This window comes from Tachypleus tridentatus, chromosome 10, assembly GCF_004210375.1.
Source record: "Tachypleus tridentatus isolate NWPU-2018 chromosome 10, ASM421037v1, whole genome shotgun sequence".
Classification (NCBI taxonomy): domain Eukaryota; kingdom Metazoa; phylum Arthropoda; class Merostomata; order Xiphosura; family Limulidae; genus Tachypleus; species Tachypleus tridentatus.
Window position 1 is genome coordinate 1073057 of NC_134834.1, and position 19587 is coordinate 1092643.

The following is a 19587-nucleotide window of genomic DNA, read 5'->3' on the forward strand; positions in this document are numbered from 1 at the left end:
CGTAGTAAACCCGTAGACTTACCGCTGTACTAGCAGGGGACAGCTGCTATGGGTATTGTTGTTGTTTTGAATTAAACCCCATGCTACACAATGGGCTATCTGTGCTCCCTGCCCACCACAGGTATCGAAACCCGGATTTTAGCATTGTAAGTCCGCAGGCATACCGCTGAGCCACTGGGGGGTTACGGGTATTAGCACTTTAAGTAAAGTGCAGAACAAAGTTTCGACTTTCTTGGGTCATCTTCGGGTTAACAACGAGAGTTTGCAACACTACAAGTGGGTTTCTCGTCATCACGAATATCTCTGACGTATTTATCATGGTCAAACTTTAGTTTTACACCACAGAATACCAGCCACATCGTGATGAATCACCAATATTCTACTACGAAGATAAGTTTAAGAACGCAATCGGTTCCATATGGCGAGAATAATTTGTAAAAAAAAAAAAAGTCTTTGTGCTCATGAACTTTGCTTTATTAACCTACTCGAATAATTACAAAAAATCTATATACTGTAGTAATTCGGAACCAGTAGTTTCGAACATTAAATTAAACAGGAATTCGTTACGACTCCTCCACGGCCTATTTTTTTTAAATCACTAAACGTTGAATATAATACATTATGAATTAAAATCTTCGTAAACTGCTTACATTTCTTCATCACAGCGCCACCTATAGTTATTAATCTGTACAAGCTTTTCTGTCACCAAACTGAGGAAGAAATAGCGCATCAAGCTGGTTGAATGTAGCTCAGTCGATAGTGTACTGTTTCATTATGTTTTTATCATATAATCGATGTTATGAACCATGAAACAGACTCTCTAGCCCTTGTTTTCTAATGATACAAAATCAGAGACACATGTATCATTTGAAACTGACAGATGTAGACCAGCTATGCCCCTTCAATCTCATCTGTTATCATTATCTTCTACAGGGTGTTCGGAAGGTCACTGTGCAGTTTTGTAATCATATTTTATTCAGTCTATTTGAAGCCAGCAACTGATAGCGGTGTTTAGAAACAAAATAAGGAGGATCCAGGCCTGTATTGATGTCAACGGGGGTCACTTTCAACATTGTTTATAATTGTCATTCATATTTACCTCCTGTATTCTATATTGAAACATGTCAGTTAATAAATATATAAGTGCACAGTGACTTTCCGAACACCCTGTAGTTGACTTGACCTAGAAAATTACACACCATAAAGTGTCCAGTTGACAGCATTTCTACAAGTTTACTATGTATAAATTATTTAAAGTACAATTTGGATGGTTAATGGCACAATTCGAAGTATATTTTCTTCATTTTATTAATGTGGTTAATTCCGTAAGTTGTTATATAAACAATAAGCCTTTATTAATATATAAAATATAAGAGTAAAAACACTTAATGTGTAAACTGATTCTAATTCAGTGTGAAAGTTTTTAACCGTGTTAGAACTGTTCATAGAATGACTTTCAAGTTGGTTGTTTTTGTTTTGTTTTTCAAATTTATTGTCTCGTAGCCCCATTATTTCTTGGTCGATTTAAGATCTAATTACAGTATTGGGCTCAAACCCTTTCAATGGTTGTACTTCATCAAGCTCATGACCTCGTAGATTAATTTGTGGATAGGCCTGTAAAATTCTTGATAAAATCGAGTTGGGTAATCGCATGTTTCATGTTTTCAAATAATATAGCTAATAAAAAGGGAAACAAAGGTGCCATATATTAATTTATTTTAATCCTCCCTAAAGGACTTTCAAGTGCCGCGGCTATTTAGGATTCCCTCTTGTTTGGTTTATTTCACACGAGTTAAGACACCGGTACCTAGCTAATGTATCGGATAATCACATGCAAAGATATATACTTGACACAAAAAATAATGTATATGTGATCACTCTTCAACCAGAGGGAAGGAAGCTAGTCAATGACAACCACCACCAACCCTTGGATTATTTTTACAGCTCTAAAGTGCAGAGATCACTTTTATTTTTTATTACAGTACGCCAACACCAACGCTGTGGATACAACATTGGTGTCCTGTAACCAGATCCGCAGTCCGGTATGAACATTTTTATTTATCTGAATATATTTTCCCTTCATTCCTAACCTATTTGTATACGTTTAACGTGGATATTTTTAAAGGTTTTTTCTTAAGTGCTACAGGGTAAGCGATAATTGTTTGTTTTTCCTGCAGCCTTAATTCGTAACGCAAGCGCAAAGAGGCAACATTTGTGTTCTGAGGTACTTACGTAATCATTAAGTTTCAGTTTTGGTACAAAAACATGGAGATAGTAGAGAGCATTTAAAAATGATGTTATAGATGCGTTATTCTCTCGGAAGCACACACTGCTTGTGTACCCTTTCCTTCCAAAAATACCAGACCAGAAAAGTATATAAAAGTGTAAAGAGTACTGGGAGGGTCAGTGGACAATGTCCAGAACAGATGATGGCATGTTTTACAGAAATACATGTAATTTATGTAACACCTCTAGTGACAGCTGTTTTTGTTGTTGTTTTCCGAAGTCCCTCTACTATGCCCATCTCTAACTTCAATAAAAGTTGGTTCTCTGAGGTGACATTCACATCTTGGATGAACACTTTATAAAGTATAATCCTTTTCGGTATCATGTTTCCTCCATAATCCCAAACCAGAACCTATTACACTAGTAACTCCAGTATACTTGTAAAGTAACAGGAGGAAACCAGAAACTGTTAAACTAAATGTTTCCCTATAATCTCAATATACTTGTAATGTAGCAGGAAGAAACCAGAAACTGTTAAACCAAATGTCCCCCTATAATCATAATATACTTGTAAAGTAGCAGGAGGAAACCAGAAACTGTTAAACCAAATGTTCCCCTATAATCTCAATACACTTGTAAAGTAACAGGAGGAAACCAGAAACTGTTAAACCAAATGTTCCCCTATAATCTCAATATACTTGTAATGTAGCAGAAGGAAACCAGAAACTGTTAAACCAAATGTCCCCCTATAATCATAATATACTTGTAAAGTACCAGGAGGAAACCAGAAACTGTTAAACTAAATGTTCCCCTATAATCTCAATATACTTGTAATGTAGCAAAAGGAAACCAGAAACTGTTAAACCAAATGTTCCCCTATAATCTCAATATACTTGAAATGTAGCAGTAGGAAACCAGAAACTGTTAAACTAAATGTCCCCTATAATTATAATATACTTGTAAAGTAGCAGGAGGAAACCAGAAACTGTTAAACCAAATGTTACCCTATAATCTCAATATACTTGTAAAGTAACAGGAGGAAACTAGAAACTGTTAAACCAAATGTTTCCCTATAATCTCAATATACTTGTAAAGTAGCAGGAGGAAACCAGAAACTGCTAAACCTAATGTCCCCCTATAATCTCAATATACTTGTAAAGTAGCAGGAGGAAACCAGAAAGTGTTAAACCAAATATCCCCCTATAATCACAATATACTTGTAAAGTAGCAGGAGGAAACCAGAAACTGTTAAACCAAATGTCCCCTATAATCACAATATACTTGTAATGTAGCAGGAGGAAACCAGAAACTGTTAAACCAAATGTCCCCCTATAATCACAATATACTTGTAATGTAGCAGGAGGAAACCAGAAACTGTTAAACCAAATGTCCCCCTATAATCTCAATATACTTGTAAAGTAACAGGAGGAAACCAGAAACTGTTAAACCAAATGTTCCCCTATAATCTCAATATACTTGTAATGTAGCAGAAGGAAACCAGAAACTGTTAAACTAAATGTCCCCCTATAATCTCAATATACTTGTAAAGTAACAGGAGGAAACCAGAAACTGTTAAACCAAATGTCCCCCTATAATCATAATATACTTGTAAAGTAACAGGAGGAAACCAGGAACTGTTAAACAAAATGTTCCCATATAATCTCAATATACTTGTAAAGTAGCAGGAGGAAACCAGAAACTGTTAAACCAAATGTCCCCCTATAATCTCAATATACTTGTAAAGTAGCAGGAGGAAACCAGAAAGTGTTAAACCAAATGTCCCCCTATAATCACAATATACTTGTAAAGTAGCAGGAGGAAACCAGAAACTGTTAAACCAAATGTCCCCTATAATCACAATATACTTGTAATGTAGCAGGAGGAAACCAGAAACTGTTAAACCAAATGTCCCCCTATAATCTCAATATACTTGTAAAGTAACAGGAGGAAACCAGAAACTGTTAAACCAAATGTTCCCCTATAATCTCAATATACTTGTAAAGTAACAGGAGGAAACCAGAAACTGTTAAACTAAATGTTCCCCTATAATCTCAATATACTTGTAATGTAGCAGAAGGAAACCAGAAACTGTTAAACTAAATGTCCCCCTATAATCTTAATATACTTGTAATGTAGCAGGAGGAAACCAAAAACTGTTAAACCAAATGTTCCCCTATAATCTCAATATACTTGTAATGTAGCAGGAGGAAACCAGAAACTGTTAAACCAAATGTTCCCCTATAATCACAATATACTTGTAAAGTAGCAGGAGGAAACCAGAACCCTTACACCAGTTGTTCCCCTTTTGAGTGAACAATAAATTTACAGACACACATATTAAAATCTAGGATTCGATTTCCAACGGTTAACAGAGAACAAATAGCACAATGTGTAGTCTTGTGGTCAAGAAAACCAAAACCAATCAAATTCAGTGAGTTTTAAAACTGATAAATGGCTAGATGAACAAAATCTGACGTCAGCATTACGTATATCTGAAAGATAATTAAAACTTTCTGGGTTATTAATATATTACCTAAGTACCTTTAACATATTTAGGCAGTAATGAAAATGAGTTGTTATAACGCAACATGACATTTTTCTATGTTAAGTCTTATTCTAAGTACTTTGAACGTAGTCCGTAACTTCTATCAGTATTATTTATCAGGCAGGTGGCAGCACTGTCTATGTCGGATTAGGTCGTATTGTTCATCGAAATAATTTTAATATCTCCCCTATAGGTCATCATAACTTTACAATACCATGCAATGTTTTCTTTTATAACAATGTCTATGTAATGACTGAGTCATAAGTTCTAGAAATGTCTGTAAATTGTATGGAAAAAAGTTTGAATTTGTTTTTCTTTCTTCATTTTTATTACACGATAACTGAAAAACTAAAACAACGGTAAGAACAAATTATACTGAGGTGACATAGTCTTAAACTGAATATACGCTTTTATAAGTATTGTTAACACCTAGTAGTAACTTAAGAAATCATAATTATGGAGTAGGGGATGTTATCATTACCCCTTGAAGTTAGCTTTCTTACAGAAGTTTGGTGTTCATTTAAAAAGATTAAGTACAGGGTGAAATAGATTAGGAATGATCAATCAATAATCGATAAATATTTATCTATAGACGGCTGGTATGAGGATGATCTACGAAAGTCGAAAGGTTGGTCTCTATTTTAGTACCCACACCAACTAACTGCCTTGATATACACTTTAACTTCAAGTAGGTTTCTCATCATCACGAATAGATAAATAGGTTAGAACCTCATTATATTTATAACTTGGTTATAAACAGAACTGTTCTATGTCTATTGAAACAAGTAAAACAGAAAAAGAAGTAACCCAAGAATCGCTAATTTCAGTCCATCAAAAACAATGGTATTTCCATAAATCCTATGTAATGTAATAATTAACACAGAGCAATATTTTGAAACTGTCCAATCACAAAAGAGTTTATCGTATAGTGTTTTATCTGTTATCATTCTACTACACTGTGTGTCTCTGTTAGAATATAGTCATGATGGAAATACCTTCCTTACCATGTCGGTTGTATTATCGTCCCCCGCTAGTACAGCGGTAACTCTCGGGATTTTCAACGCTAAAATCAGTGGTTCGATCCCCCTCGGTGGGCTCAGCAGATAGCCCTATGTGACTTTGCTATAAGAAAACACACACACACACTTTATTGTCTGCGGACTTACAACGCTAAAATCCGGGTTTCGATGCCCGTGGTGGGCAGAGCACAGATAGCCCATTGCGTAGCTTTGTGCTTAATTCAAATATATCGTTTGTATTATTTTTGAGGGATTGATATTAACCATGGCTAGATTTATTTCTTTGTTTAAAAAGTTTTTCTTTACTTGAATCTATATATTTCTGATCGACATCCTTCAGCTGGCATAAAATCTCCACGCACGTGAACACATAAAACGTTTTATATTAGCTTTAAGAGAAACTAGGAAGCGTGTCTTGCTTGATGGAAGATGGAAGTTGAAAGGACAGTCTTCCAATGGATATGGTTACATTTCTGTTTTGTTCATTTTGATATTTGTAATTTTCTCGATACCGGAAGTCAGTGTTTTTTAAACAGCAGGATATAATAAAAATCTATCGATGGAAATTGCTTTAACCGATCAATAAGTTTACTAGATTTGAGAAACCTGTTTACAGATTTAGGTTTCTGTAGCGGGACTACTGAGAGGTGAGAGGTCACTTTAATATGTAAAATATTTACATGAATGCTTTTCTTTTACACACGCACAAAAAATTAGGGTAACTTTCAAAGTAAAACTATTTTTTAAAATATTTTGACAGCATTTTAGGGTAGAGATACCTACTTGTTAAAGACAGACGACACCTTGACATTAACGTAACCTCGATAGAAAACTAGAATTCAAGTTCCTTTATTTTGTCGTTTTACAGCTTGCATTTAAAAAAACAACAAAAAAACTGAATAGTTTCAACCACGTTTCTTCAGAGTTTGGTTTGATTTCGAATTAAGAAGAAAGCTACACAATTGGCTACCTGCGCCTTGCCCACCACGTGTATCGAAACCCGTGTATCTAGAGTTGTGAGTTCGCAGACACACCACTTTCCCATGGGGGTGTCAGAATACGGTAGAACATAAAAACAGCGTTGCAAAAATTTCGGCTGAAACAGAAACTATATACTGTAGACGGTGTATGTAAATCTTAGGATAAAAATATTAGTTATGTATGTTTATGTCGATCGACCTTTTCTTGCTCACGTAAACATCTAAATGGTTAATTTCAAACAATTCCCAACATTCTTCTTCACAGTAATTAGCAGAAAGTTGTTTTTTTCGAAGCACTCTATCTTTAGCTTTCCCATTATACCACATACGCTTAACTTCCACAGGATAAAAAAAACATTTAAAAATATCCTTACGTTCGTTTCTTATATGATTTCGTTTCGAGTTTTCCCCACTGGAGACAATTCTGTTATCCTACTTCCTCACAAACAACAAAAAACAATTTTTAAAAGGAAAAAAAAACAGTTAGTAACAAGTGAAAATAAATTTTCCAATAAAAAAATGAAACAGACGAAGAAAATTTAAAATTAACAAAGACAACGTGACACGAGAAAAATATTCTTAGTACCTACAAAGGGCGCATATATCAAAATATATTGTAGAAAAGATTAACAGACAAAACAAACGTGTCATAAGAAAACCAGTGTAAACGAACAGACTAACATGAAAAAATAGAGACATTAGAAACGAAACATATCAGAAAGAAACTGACTATTAACAAAAACAACTTTGTACAAAAAAATAATGGATTAAAACAGACAACTTACAGAACGAAATACAAACAGTGACGAGCGCATGAAGTTGAAAAAACAAAATACACACACGTAAACATAGCACACAATATTGTTACTGCTTTCTTGTGTTTAAAATAAATTAACAACAGGTCTAATAGGAATTACCTAAACTGTAGAACATTATGTTGCTTGGGTAACTGGTGTAAACCTCTATGTTACTACTACACTGTAGAACCTTAAGTTACTGGTGTAAATATCTATGTTACTACTACACTGCAGAACCTTAAGTTACTGGTGTAACTGGTGTAAATATCTATGTTACTACTACACTGTAGAACCTTAAGTTACTGGTGTAACTGGTGTAAATATCTATGTTACTTCTACACTGTAGAACCTTAAGTTACTAGTGTAACTGGTGTAAATATCTATGTTACTTCTACACTGTAGAACCTTAAGTTGCTGGTGTAACTCGTCTAAATATCTATGTTACTTCTACACTGTAGAACCTTAAGTTACTGGTGTAACTCGTCTAAATATCTATGTTACTTCTACACTGTAGAACCTTAAGTTACTGGTGTAACTCGTCTAAATATCTATGTTACTTCTACACTGTAGAACCTTAAGTTACTGGTGTAACTCGTGTAAATATCTATGTTACAACTACACTGTAGAACCTTAAGTTACTGGTGTAACTGGTGTAAATATCTATGTTACTACTACACTGTAGAACCTTAAGTTACTGGTGTAACTGGTGTAAATATACTATGTTACTTCTACACTGTAGAACCTTAAGTTACTGGTGTAACTCGTGTAAATATACTATGTTACTTCTACACTGTAGAACCTTAAGTTACTAGTGTAACTCATGTAAATATCTATGTTACTACTACACTGTAGAAACTATAAGTAACTGTATAACTTCAGAAAGTTTTATTATGTAACAACCAGAAAATTCTTAAAACTGTTTGGTGTCACCTAATTCATATTTGTAGAATATACCATTTGTAGAAATATTTAATGTTAAAATCACCTAACTGGTATGTAACACTTATAGAACAGTTTAATATTACATCTACCGTACGTTATATCATAACTTCAATTAGAAAACATTAATATCGCCTCTCAGCGCCACCTGGGGTATAAACCTCCATCATGTAATTTCCGCTGAGCAACCAGGAAAAAAACATTGATATAACAGATTAAATAAAATATATTAACATCGATAGCTTCATTTTATTAGCTAATAGTATAAATAAACATATTACTGTTACTGGCTCCATAGTGGTTAATAGTATAAATAAACATATTAATGTTACTGGCTCCATAGTGGTTAATAGTATTAAATAAACATATTAAAGTCTGGCTTCACAGTGGTTAATAGTATAAATAAAACATATTAATGTTACTGGCTCAATACAGGTTTGTAGTTTAAATAAAACGTATTAATGTTACTCGCTCAATACTGGTTATTAGTTTAAATAAAACGTATTAATGTTACTGGCTCAATACAGGTTTGTAGTTTAAATAAAACGTATTAATGTTACTCGCTCAATACTGGTTATTAGTTTAAATAAAACGTATTAATGTTACCCTCTCAATACTGGTTAGTAGTTTAAATAAAACATATTAATGTTACTCGCTCAATACTGGTTAGTAGTTTAAATAAAACGTATTAATGTTACTGGCTCAATACTGGTTATTAGTTTAAATAAAACGTATTAATGTTACCCGCTCAATACTGGTTAGTAGTTTAAATAAAACATATTAATGTTACTCACTCGATACTGGTTAAAAGTTTAAATAAAACATATTAATGTTACTCGCTCAATACTGGTTGGTAGTTTAAATAAAACATATTAATGTTACTCGCTCAATACTGGTTATTAGTTTAAATAAAACGTATTAATGTTACTGACTCAATACTGGTTAATCATATAAATACAACATATGAATGTTACTGTCTTCATACTGGTTAATAATATAAATATAACGTATGAATGGTTCTGTCTTCATACTGGTTAATAATATAAATATAACGTATGAATGTTACTGTCTTCATACTGGTTAATAATATAAATATAACGTATGAATGTTACTGTCTTCATACTGGTTAATAATATAAATATAACGTATGAATATTACTGTCTTCATACTGGTTAATAATATAAATACAACATATGAATGTTACTGTCTTCATACTGGTTAATAATATAAATACAACATATGAATGTTACTGTCTTCATACTGGTTAATAATATAAATACAACGTATGAATGTTACTGTCTTCATACTGGTTAATAATATAAATACAACGTATGAATGTTACTGTCTTCATACTGGTTAATAATATAAATATAACGTATGAATGTTACTGTCTTCATACTGGTTAATAATATAAATATAACGTATGAATGTTACTGTCTTCATACTGGTTAATAATATAAATATAACGTATGAATGTTACTGTCTTCATACTGGTTAATAATATAAATACAATGTATGAATGTTACTGTCTTCATACTGGTTAATAATATAAATACAATGTATGAATGTTACTCTCTTCATACTGGTTAATAATATAAATACAACGTATGAATGTTACTGTCTTCATACTGGTTTATAATATAAATACAACGTATGAATGTTACTCTCTTCATACTGGTTAATAATATAAATACAACGTATGAGTGTTACTGTCTTCATACTGGTTAATAATATAAATATAACGTATGAATGTTACTGTCTTCATACTGGTTAATAATATAAATACAACATATGAATGTTACTGTCTTTATACTGGAGAACTGTTAACCATCGCTGTGTGGTAATATTGTTTATAGATAGAAGGTTCTCTCGTTACATGGTCTCAGATCACTTTCTGGAGAACTATTAACCGTCGCTGTGTGGTAATATTGTTTATAGATAGAAGGTTCTCTCGTTACATGGTCTCAGATCACTTTCTGGAGAACTATTAACCGTCGCTGTGTGGTAATATTGTTTATAGATAGAAGGTTCTCTCGTTACATGGTCTCAGATCACTTTCTGGAGAACTGTTAACCATCGCTGTGTGGTAATATTGTTTATAGATAGAAGGTTCTCTCGTTACATGGTCTCAGATCACTTTCTGGAGAACTATTAACCATCGCTGTGTGGTAATATTGTTTATAGATAGAAGGTTCTCTCGTTACATGGTCTCAGATCACTTTCTGGAGAACTGTTAACCATCGCTGTGTGGTAATATTGTTTATAGATAGAAGGTTCTCTCGTTACATGGTCTCAGATCACTTTCTGGAGAACTATTAACCATCGCTGTGTGGTAATATTGTTTATAGATAGAAGGTTCTCTCGTTACATGGTCTCAGATCACTTTCTGGAGAACTGTTAACCATCGCTGTGTGGTAATATTGTTTATAGATAGAAGGTTCTCTCGTTACATGGTCTCAGATCACTTTCTGGAGAACTGTTAACCGTCGCTGTGTGGTAATATTGTTTATAGATAGAAGGTTCTCTCGTTACATGGTCTCAGATCACTTTCTGGAGAACTATTAACCATCGCTGTGTGGTAATATTGTTTATAGATAGAAGGTTCTCTCGTTACATGGTCTCAGATCACTTTCTGGAGAACTATTAACCATCGCTGTAATATTGTTTATTGGAGCCACAACGAGTCTTATCTTTACAGACACGAGTTCGCTTACGTTATCAACCCGTGCCAGCTTCGTACCTTGCGCAGCTTTATTTAATAATTTGCTCTCCGAACTAAGTTAACCCACACACACACAAACATGTTATGTGTATAAAACTTGTAAAACATTAAATATACGTTGCTAATATTCTGGGTTCTTGGTGAAATATGAATGTTCACAAGTTTTAATTATAACTTTCTGAAATGTGAAGTTTCACTTTAGAGTTTTGAAGTAACGTTATGTAGGTAGTTAAGAATTCAAACACTGCCAACATTGATTTTTGTTTACTGGCTGTCTAGTGCCAGAAATATGTTACATAAACACAACAATGTGTCCTGAGTTTCTTTATTTGTTATATAAACACAACAATGTGTCCTGAGTTTCTTTATTTGTTACATAAACACAACCGTGTGTCCTGAGTTTCTCTATTTGTTACATAAACACAACAATGTGTCCTGAGTTTCTTTATTTGTTACATAAACACAACAATGTGTCCTGAGTTTCTCTATTTGTTACATAAACACAACAATGTGTCCTGAGTTTCTCTATTTGTTACATAAACACAACAGTGTGTCCTGAGTTTCTTTATTTGTTACATAAACACAACAATGTGTCCCGAGTTTCTCTATTTGTTACATAAACACAACAATGTGTCCTGAGTTTCTCTATTTGTTACATAAACACAACAGTGTGTCCTGAGTTTCTTTATTTGTTACATAAACACAACAATGTGTCCTGAGTTTCTCTATTTGTTACATAAACACAACAATGTGTCCCGAGTTTCTCTATTTGTTACATAAACACAACAGTGTGTCCTGAGTTTCTTTATTTGTTACATAAACACAACAATGTGTCCCGAGTTTCTCTATTTGTTACATAAACACAACAATGTGTCCTGAGTTTCTCTATTTGTTACATAAACACAACAGTCTGTCCTGAGTTTCTCTATTTGTTACATAAACACAACAATGTGTCCTGAGTTTCTCTATTTGTTACATAAACACAACAATGTGTCCTGAGTTTCTTTATTTGTTACATAAACACAACAATGTGTCCTGAGTTTCTCTATTTGTTACATAAACACAACAGTGTGTCCTGAGTTTCTTTATTTTTTACATAAACACAACAGTGTGTCCTGAGTTTCTTTATTTGTTACATAAACACAACAATGTGTCCTGAGTTTCTTTATTTGTTACATAAACACAACAATGTGTCCTGAGTTTCTTTATTTGTTACATAAACACAACAATGTGTTCTGAGTTTCTTTATTTGTTACAAAAACACAACAATGTGTCCTGAGTTTCTTTATTTGTTACATAAACACAACAATGTGTCCTGAGTTTCTTTATTTGTTACATAAACACAACAGTGTGTCCTGAGTTTCTTTATTTGTTACATAAACACAACAATGTGTCCTGAGTTTCTTTATTTGTTACATAAACACAACAATGTGTCCTGAGTTTCTTTATTTGTTACATAAACACAACAATGTGTCCTGAGTTTCTTTACTTGTTACAAAACACAACAATGTGTCCTGAGTTTCTTTATTTGTTACAAAAACACAACAATGTGTCCTGAGTTTCTTTATTTGTTACAAAAACACAGCAGTGTTTCCTGGGTTTCTTTATTTGTTACATGAAGACAATAATGTGTCCTGAGTTTCTTTATTTGTTACAAAAACACAGCAGTCTGTCCTGAGTTTCTTTATTTGTTACATAAAGACAATAATGTGTCCTGAGTTTCTTTATTTGTGACATAAACACAACAATGTGTCCTGAGTTTCTTTATTTGTTACAAAAACACAGCAGTCTGTCCTGAGTTTCTTTATTTGTTACATAAAGACAATAATGTGTCCTGAGTTTCTTTATTTGTGACATAAACACAACAATGTGTCCTGAGTTTCTTTATTTGTTACAAAAACCTAACAATATGCCGTATTGTTACATAAACACAACAATGTGTCGAGTTTCTTTATTTGTTACAAAAACCTAACAATATGTTGTGGCACTTGAAATTATTTTCGACAGGACTTGAATAAATTAATTTATGAGACCTTAGGTGTGATCCTATACATTAACTGAAAGGGTCTTGAGTCCAAAACTGTAACTAAATTTCAACTCGGTTAAGACACGACGTCGCTATAAGTTATAAGGTTTCACTTAAAACACACGCAAAGGAACAGAAACCAATTGCAGTACCGTTCTGTGGGTCAGCACGTGCCATGGATGAAAACGAATATATTATTGCAGGTTTTCTGTAAATAAAACGGCCCGGCATGGCCTGGTGGGTTAAGGCGTTCGACTCGTAATCTGAGGGTCGCGGGTTCGAATCGCGGTCGCACCAAACATACTCGCCCTTTCAGTCGTGGAGCGTTATAATGTGACAGTCAACCCCACTATTCATTGGTAAAAGACTAGCCCAAGAGTTGGCGGTGGGTGGTGATAATTAGCTGCCTTCCCACTAGTCTTACACTGCTAAATTCGGGACGGCTAGCACAGATAGCCCTCGAGTAGCTTTGTGCAAAATCCAAAAAACAAACTATAAATAAAAGTAATTATGTGAAGGTTCACGTTTCGTTTCTAGTGCTTTCTTATATGATTTCTTTTTTGATTTTAATGAAACTAACTCCTTATAATTTCGAGCACACGATTATTAGCTTCCAATGTTTGGTTTTTCTAAGTCCAGGGTTGTCTGGTAGAACAGACTATATTAACAAAGAACCAAATAATTTATTAAAGTGTTATTTATGTGTGTCTGTGATTTTAAAACAATGAAAATATGAAATGATTAATAATTAGTTATTTATTAATAATTTTATTAAATATTAGTGTACAAGTCCTTGAGTTTTGAAACTTATCGGCAGTCTGATATTTCACTGTATTGTCCAAAACTTTAGTAATCTATCCAAACTAATCAATAAATACAATATCAGTTTTATGAATCTAATTTAATTATAAACTTCAGAGTGATATAAACGAACTTAGCTTATTTTACGAACGATCTAAAATAGTCGTTTAAAACACAGACATATTTGTATGCAAATGGAATAGATAAAGGAGACCGACTGTAATTAATTACCGTGTCAGAAATATCTTGATTCATTTTCGTAGGGCCAAACTTTGTTTGGAAATAGCCTTATCTCTGGACCGGATATTTTTACCTTATTGTATGTTTGTTCCACCTACAGAAACAACGGCTATCGAGGTGTACATTTGAATTTAGCAACAAGCTCTATAAGATCACGGTTTGTGTAGATTTATGATAATTGATTTGATTTTGTTTCTATAGTGATTATTGAAAATAAAATTAGTCACGGTTTGACTGATTATTGAATTTAAAATTTGCTTTGGTTTGATTGATTGTTGAATATTAAATACATGTAAATATTCTTACAAATTACTGAAACACTTCAGTGATCACGTGAGTTATCATGATTGAAATAAGTTTTAACTTTTTCTATATTAATTTTCAGGTTTCAAACATTTTCATGGCTGGTTCAAGTTTTAAATGTTTTCACTTCAAAACATCATGAACAAGTAACGTAACAGTGGCTGAAGTAACACTTATTGATTCGTAAAATGCAGGTAGTTACAGAATACATCAGTACTGATCAACAGATGAAATTCGGTTTTGGTTTGGTTTGTTTTGAATTTTGCGCAAAGCTACACGAGGGTTATCTGCGCTAGCCGTCCCTAATTTTGCAATGTAAGAGACTAGAGGGAAGGCAGCTAGTCATCATCACCCACCGCCAACTCTTAGGTTACTCTTTTATCAACAAATAGTGGGATCGGCTGAAAGGACGAGCATGGTTAATGCGAAGGGGATTCGAACCTGCGACTATCAGATTACGGGTCGAGTGTCTTAACCACCTGCCCATGCAGAGCCAGGTAAAATGTCGGTAGTTACATAATACATCAGCACTGATTAACAGTTATGATTTTTGCTACTGACCTTTGTATTCGTGGATTGCACCCTGTTAAAAGACGTCGTACTTTGCTTACCACATCTGGAGTAAGACTTGTTGCAGGTCTCTTTCTGGATTAACCAGTGCCCCAAATTGATTAATATTCCCCCTGTTTTTGTAATGCAAATTAAATACTAGAAATATCCCTAGCTTGGACATATGTTTATGATCTGAAAGTATGAATATTTTGCTAGATACCCCTCCCAAAAGCGATCAGTTTTATCTGGCCTCACACTACTCACGAAACGCCAAACAGTGTTAAAATGTAGTTCTTATACATTCGTTTCCACCGCGGCTTTACATCAGCTCTAGTTACCAAGTGTTTTGTTGATTTGTAAATTCCAAATCGTTTTAATATAACATACTTAAAGTACTGCGTATCAGTATGGATTATCTGGTTAAAATTCTAAAGTGTTAGATAATTACCAGGAGAAAACAAGTCGCTTCTGATGGTACTCTGTTATGAGTTTTCTGTTTTTAAATTTTTTAATGTAATCCGCTGTAGAGAGTCTGGGTTCATTTTTATTTTTGTAAACATTCTTTATGTGTTTAGATAATACAAGTTACGTGCTGAAAACTTAATTATTTCACTTCGAAAGTAGGCTTACCTGCCCTAACCCCAATACTCCTACTACCTACTTTCCCCAGAAGGTTAGACGCCACACAGCGGTAAATGGTAGAATGAACGTCCTGACGGTAGGTGTCTGACCGAAACGGTAGAAACATTAGAGTTCCATTAGGCAAGGAAATTCGAAGTCCGGGAAGGTCTGTGACCCTCGAACCATCCGTTAAAACCCAATAAATGTCCGGAGCAGGGTTTCCAGTAGCAGAGCAATGAAGAGACGTCCCCGTAGAGTTGAGGAACGCCACCTTTGGGGAAGATTCCAAACTAATCTTAGGAGCACTGTAGTTAGGAGATGATGATACATCTAAAAATAACAACAAATAGGGGGCTAAATATTAATTTATATAAATGGCATGGTCAAACTTTCCCGAAAAGGCTTAAAATTAGAATTTAATAATCTTAAATTTCTTCCCAAAATCTGAAAATGATAGCAATTATATTTTCTGCTGCGTTTTCAAAAACAGGCAATAGGTTTATAATTAACTAACATGGTAGTTACCAAGCGCATCTGCTAGAAATATAAAAAAAATGTATAAGTTCAACTAAGCAGAAGAAAAAAATATGTAAAATATATACTCCACCATCCAAAAAAAAGACAGTTCATTATTTTGGGCCGCTAAAATATTTTTATGATATTTGCTATTCAAACATTATCAAATTGAAAATGTTTTTCCTATGTCTTTTTCTGACTTGTATTTATTTTATCGTCTTGAACATTATGGTAACATAAAAAAATCAGCATTACCACAAGTAATATTTCAAATAGCTCAAAATCACTGTCATTAACAAGAAAACATTTCTACGGCGAAAAGAAGTGTCCAAATAAAAATTATATTTCTTCTCTTTAACGTCATCGCAGTTAGGGTGCGGTGTTCATTATAATAATCTCTTTGCGTCCGTATTTTCTGACGACTTTTAGGCTTAACGTAACAACGGGATTCACTGAAGACTTTTAGGCTTAACACAACATACGACATCTCTGACGATTTTTAGTCTTAGTGTAATACCCAGGTTCTCTGAAGACTTTTAGGCTTAACGTAACACCTCTGTTCTCTGACGACGTTCAGGTTTAATGTAGAGCTAGCAGGAAGCTCAAACATCATTAGAAGAAATCTTAACAAATAATGTCATTCAAATTACCTTAGCATTGGCTACTTTAATTAATCCAGACGCACGGTCAGTATATAGATGAATAACTAACTGCTACGTATTTTCGTGCAATTAGATTTACCATAAATAGTGACACCTTCAGTCAAAACAACTAAATAAATGTTTTCACGCTAACAAACTTTCATTCTAAACGTCTAAACTTAGCATGCCGTAGCAACATTCAACTTAAACAGCTGAACTAAAGTTGTCAATCTAACTTTCATCTCAAACAATTAAGTTTTGGATTTCTGAGTACCAATTCAATAAATACATTGAGATATTATTAAAACTTTCATTTTTTTTTCCATATGGTAATTCTGTAATATTACCGAACCGAAAAAATCATCTGAGAACAAATAAGTATATTCAGTTCAGTCATCCTCAAACATATCCATCAGAATATATAAAATATTCTTGGCAAGACGAATAAATTTATTCTTCATGTGCCTTATTTCTGCACGAAACCTTCACCATTGAAAAATATTCATCACTCTGATAAACGTGTATTTGTCGAAACTGAAGGTGGGATGACATGCAAGAGGTTTGAGGTGAAATATACGATTTTTAGAACCTGTAAGCACTGGAGTAAAAGTTACCGGGTAAAACATATTGTTTAAAAACAGTAAAATAGTTACCGGGTAAAACATATTGTTTAAAAACACTAAAAACATTAAAATAGTTACCGGGTAAAAAACATTGTTTAAAAACATTAAAATAGTTAACATGTATAACATATTGTTTAAAAACACTAAAAACATTAAAATAGTTAACGTGTATAACATATTGTTTAAAACCACTGAAAACTTTAAAATTGTTAATGTGTAAAAAATATTGTGTTAAAACACACTGAAAGCTTTAAAATAGTGAATGTTTAAAACATATTGTTTAGAAACACACCAAAAGTTTAAAATAGTTACTGTGTATAACGTATTGTTTGAAAACACACTGAAAGCTTTAAAATACTGAATGTTTAAAACATATTGTTTGGAAACACAACAAAAACTTTAAAATGGTTACTGTGTATAGCGTATTGTTTGAAAACACACTGAAAGCTTTAAAATACTGAATGTTTAAAACATATTGTTTGGAAACACAACAAAAACTTTAAAATAGTTACTGTGTATAACGTATTGTTTGAAAACACACTGAAATCTTTAAAATAGTGAATGTTTAAAACATATTGTTTGGAAACACAACAAAAACTTTAAAATGGTTACTGTGTATAACGTATTGTTTGAAAACACACTGAAATCTTTAAAATAGTGAATGTTTAAAACATATTGTTTGGAAACACAACAAAACTTTAAAATGGTTACTGTGTATAACGTATTGTTTGAAAACACACTGAAATCTTTAAAATAGTGAATGTTTAAAACATATTGTTTGGAAACACAACAAAAACTTTAAAATAGTTACTGTGTATAACGTATTGTTTGAAAACACACTGAAATCTTTAGAATAGTGAATGTTTAAAACATATTGTTTGGAAACACAACAAAAACTTTAAAATGGTTACTGTGTATAACGTATTGTTTGAAAACACACTGAAATCTTTAAAATAGTGAATGTTTAAAACATATTGTTTGGAAACACAACAAAACTTAAAATAGTTACTGTGTATAACGTGTTGTTTGAAAACACACTGAAAGCTTTAAAATAGTGAATGTTTAAAACATATTGTTTGGAAACACAACAAAACTTTAAAATGGTTACTGTGTATAACGTATTGTTTGAAAACACACTGAAAGCTTTAAAATAGTGAATGTTTAAAACATATTGTTTGGAAACACAACAAAACTTTAAAATAGTTACTGTGTATAACGTATTGTTTGAAAACACACTGAAATCTTTAAAATAGTGAATGTTTAAAACATATTGTTTGGAAACACAACAAAACTTTAAAATGGTTACTGTGTATAACGTATTGTTTGAAAACACACTGAAATCTTTAAAATAGTGAATGTTTAAAACATATTGTTTGGAAACACAACAAAAACTTTAAAATGGTTACTGTGTATAACGTATTGTTTGAAAACACACTGAAATCTTTAAAATAGTGAATGTTTAAAACATATTGTTTGGAAACACAACAAAACTTTAAAATGGTTACTGTGTATAACGTATTGTTTGAAAACACACTGAAAGCTTTAAAATAGTGAATGTTTAAAACATATTGTTTGGAAACACAACAAAAACTTAAAAATAGTTACTGTGTATAACGTATTGTTTGAAAACACACTGAAATCTTTAAAATAGTGAATGTTTAAAACATATTGTTTGGAAACACAACAAAAACTTTAAAATAGTTACTGTGTATAACGTATTGTTTGAAAACACACTGAAAGCTTTAAAATAGTGAATGTTTAAAACATATTGTTTGGAAACACAACAAAAACTTTAAAATGGTTACTGTGTATAACGTATTGTTTGAAAACACACTGAAATCTTTAAAATAGTGAATGTTTAAAACATATTGTTTGGAAACACAACAAAAACTTAAAAATAGTTACTGTGTATAACGTGTTGTTTGAAAACACACTGAAAGCTTTAAAATAGTGAATGTTTAAAACATATTGTTTGGAAACACAACTAAAACTTTAAAATAGTTACTGTGTATAACGTATTGTTTGAAAACACACTG

The 19587-nt window shown here is 32.7% G+C and overlaps 1 protein-coding gene across 1 annotated transcript in view; it reads right to left on the reverse strand.

The window, feature by feature from the left end:
- LOC143227920 (cell adhesion molecule Dscam1-like) overlaps nt 1-19587 on the reverse strand; it is a 159748-nt gene that overhangs the window by 113315 nt on the left and 26846 nt on the right. Inside the window, exon 2 of the mRNA XM_076459275.1 lies at nt 15781-16101. Within this exon, the coding sequence (XP_076315390.1) occupies nt 15781-16101 (321 nt within the window). The remainder of the gene's footprint in view (nt 1-15780; nt 16102-19587) is intronic.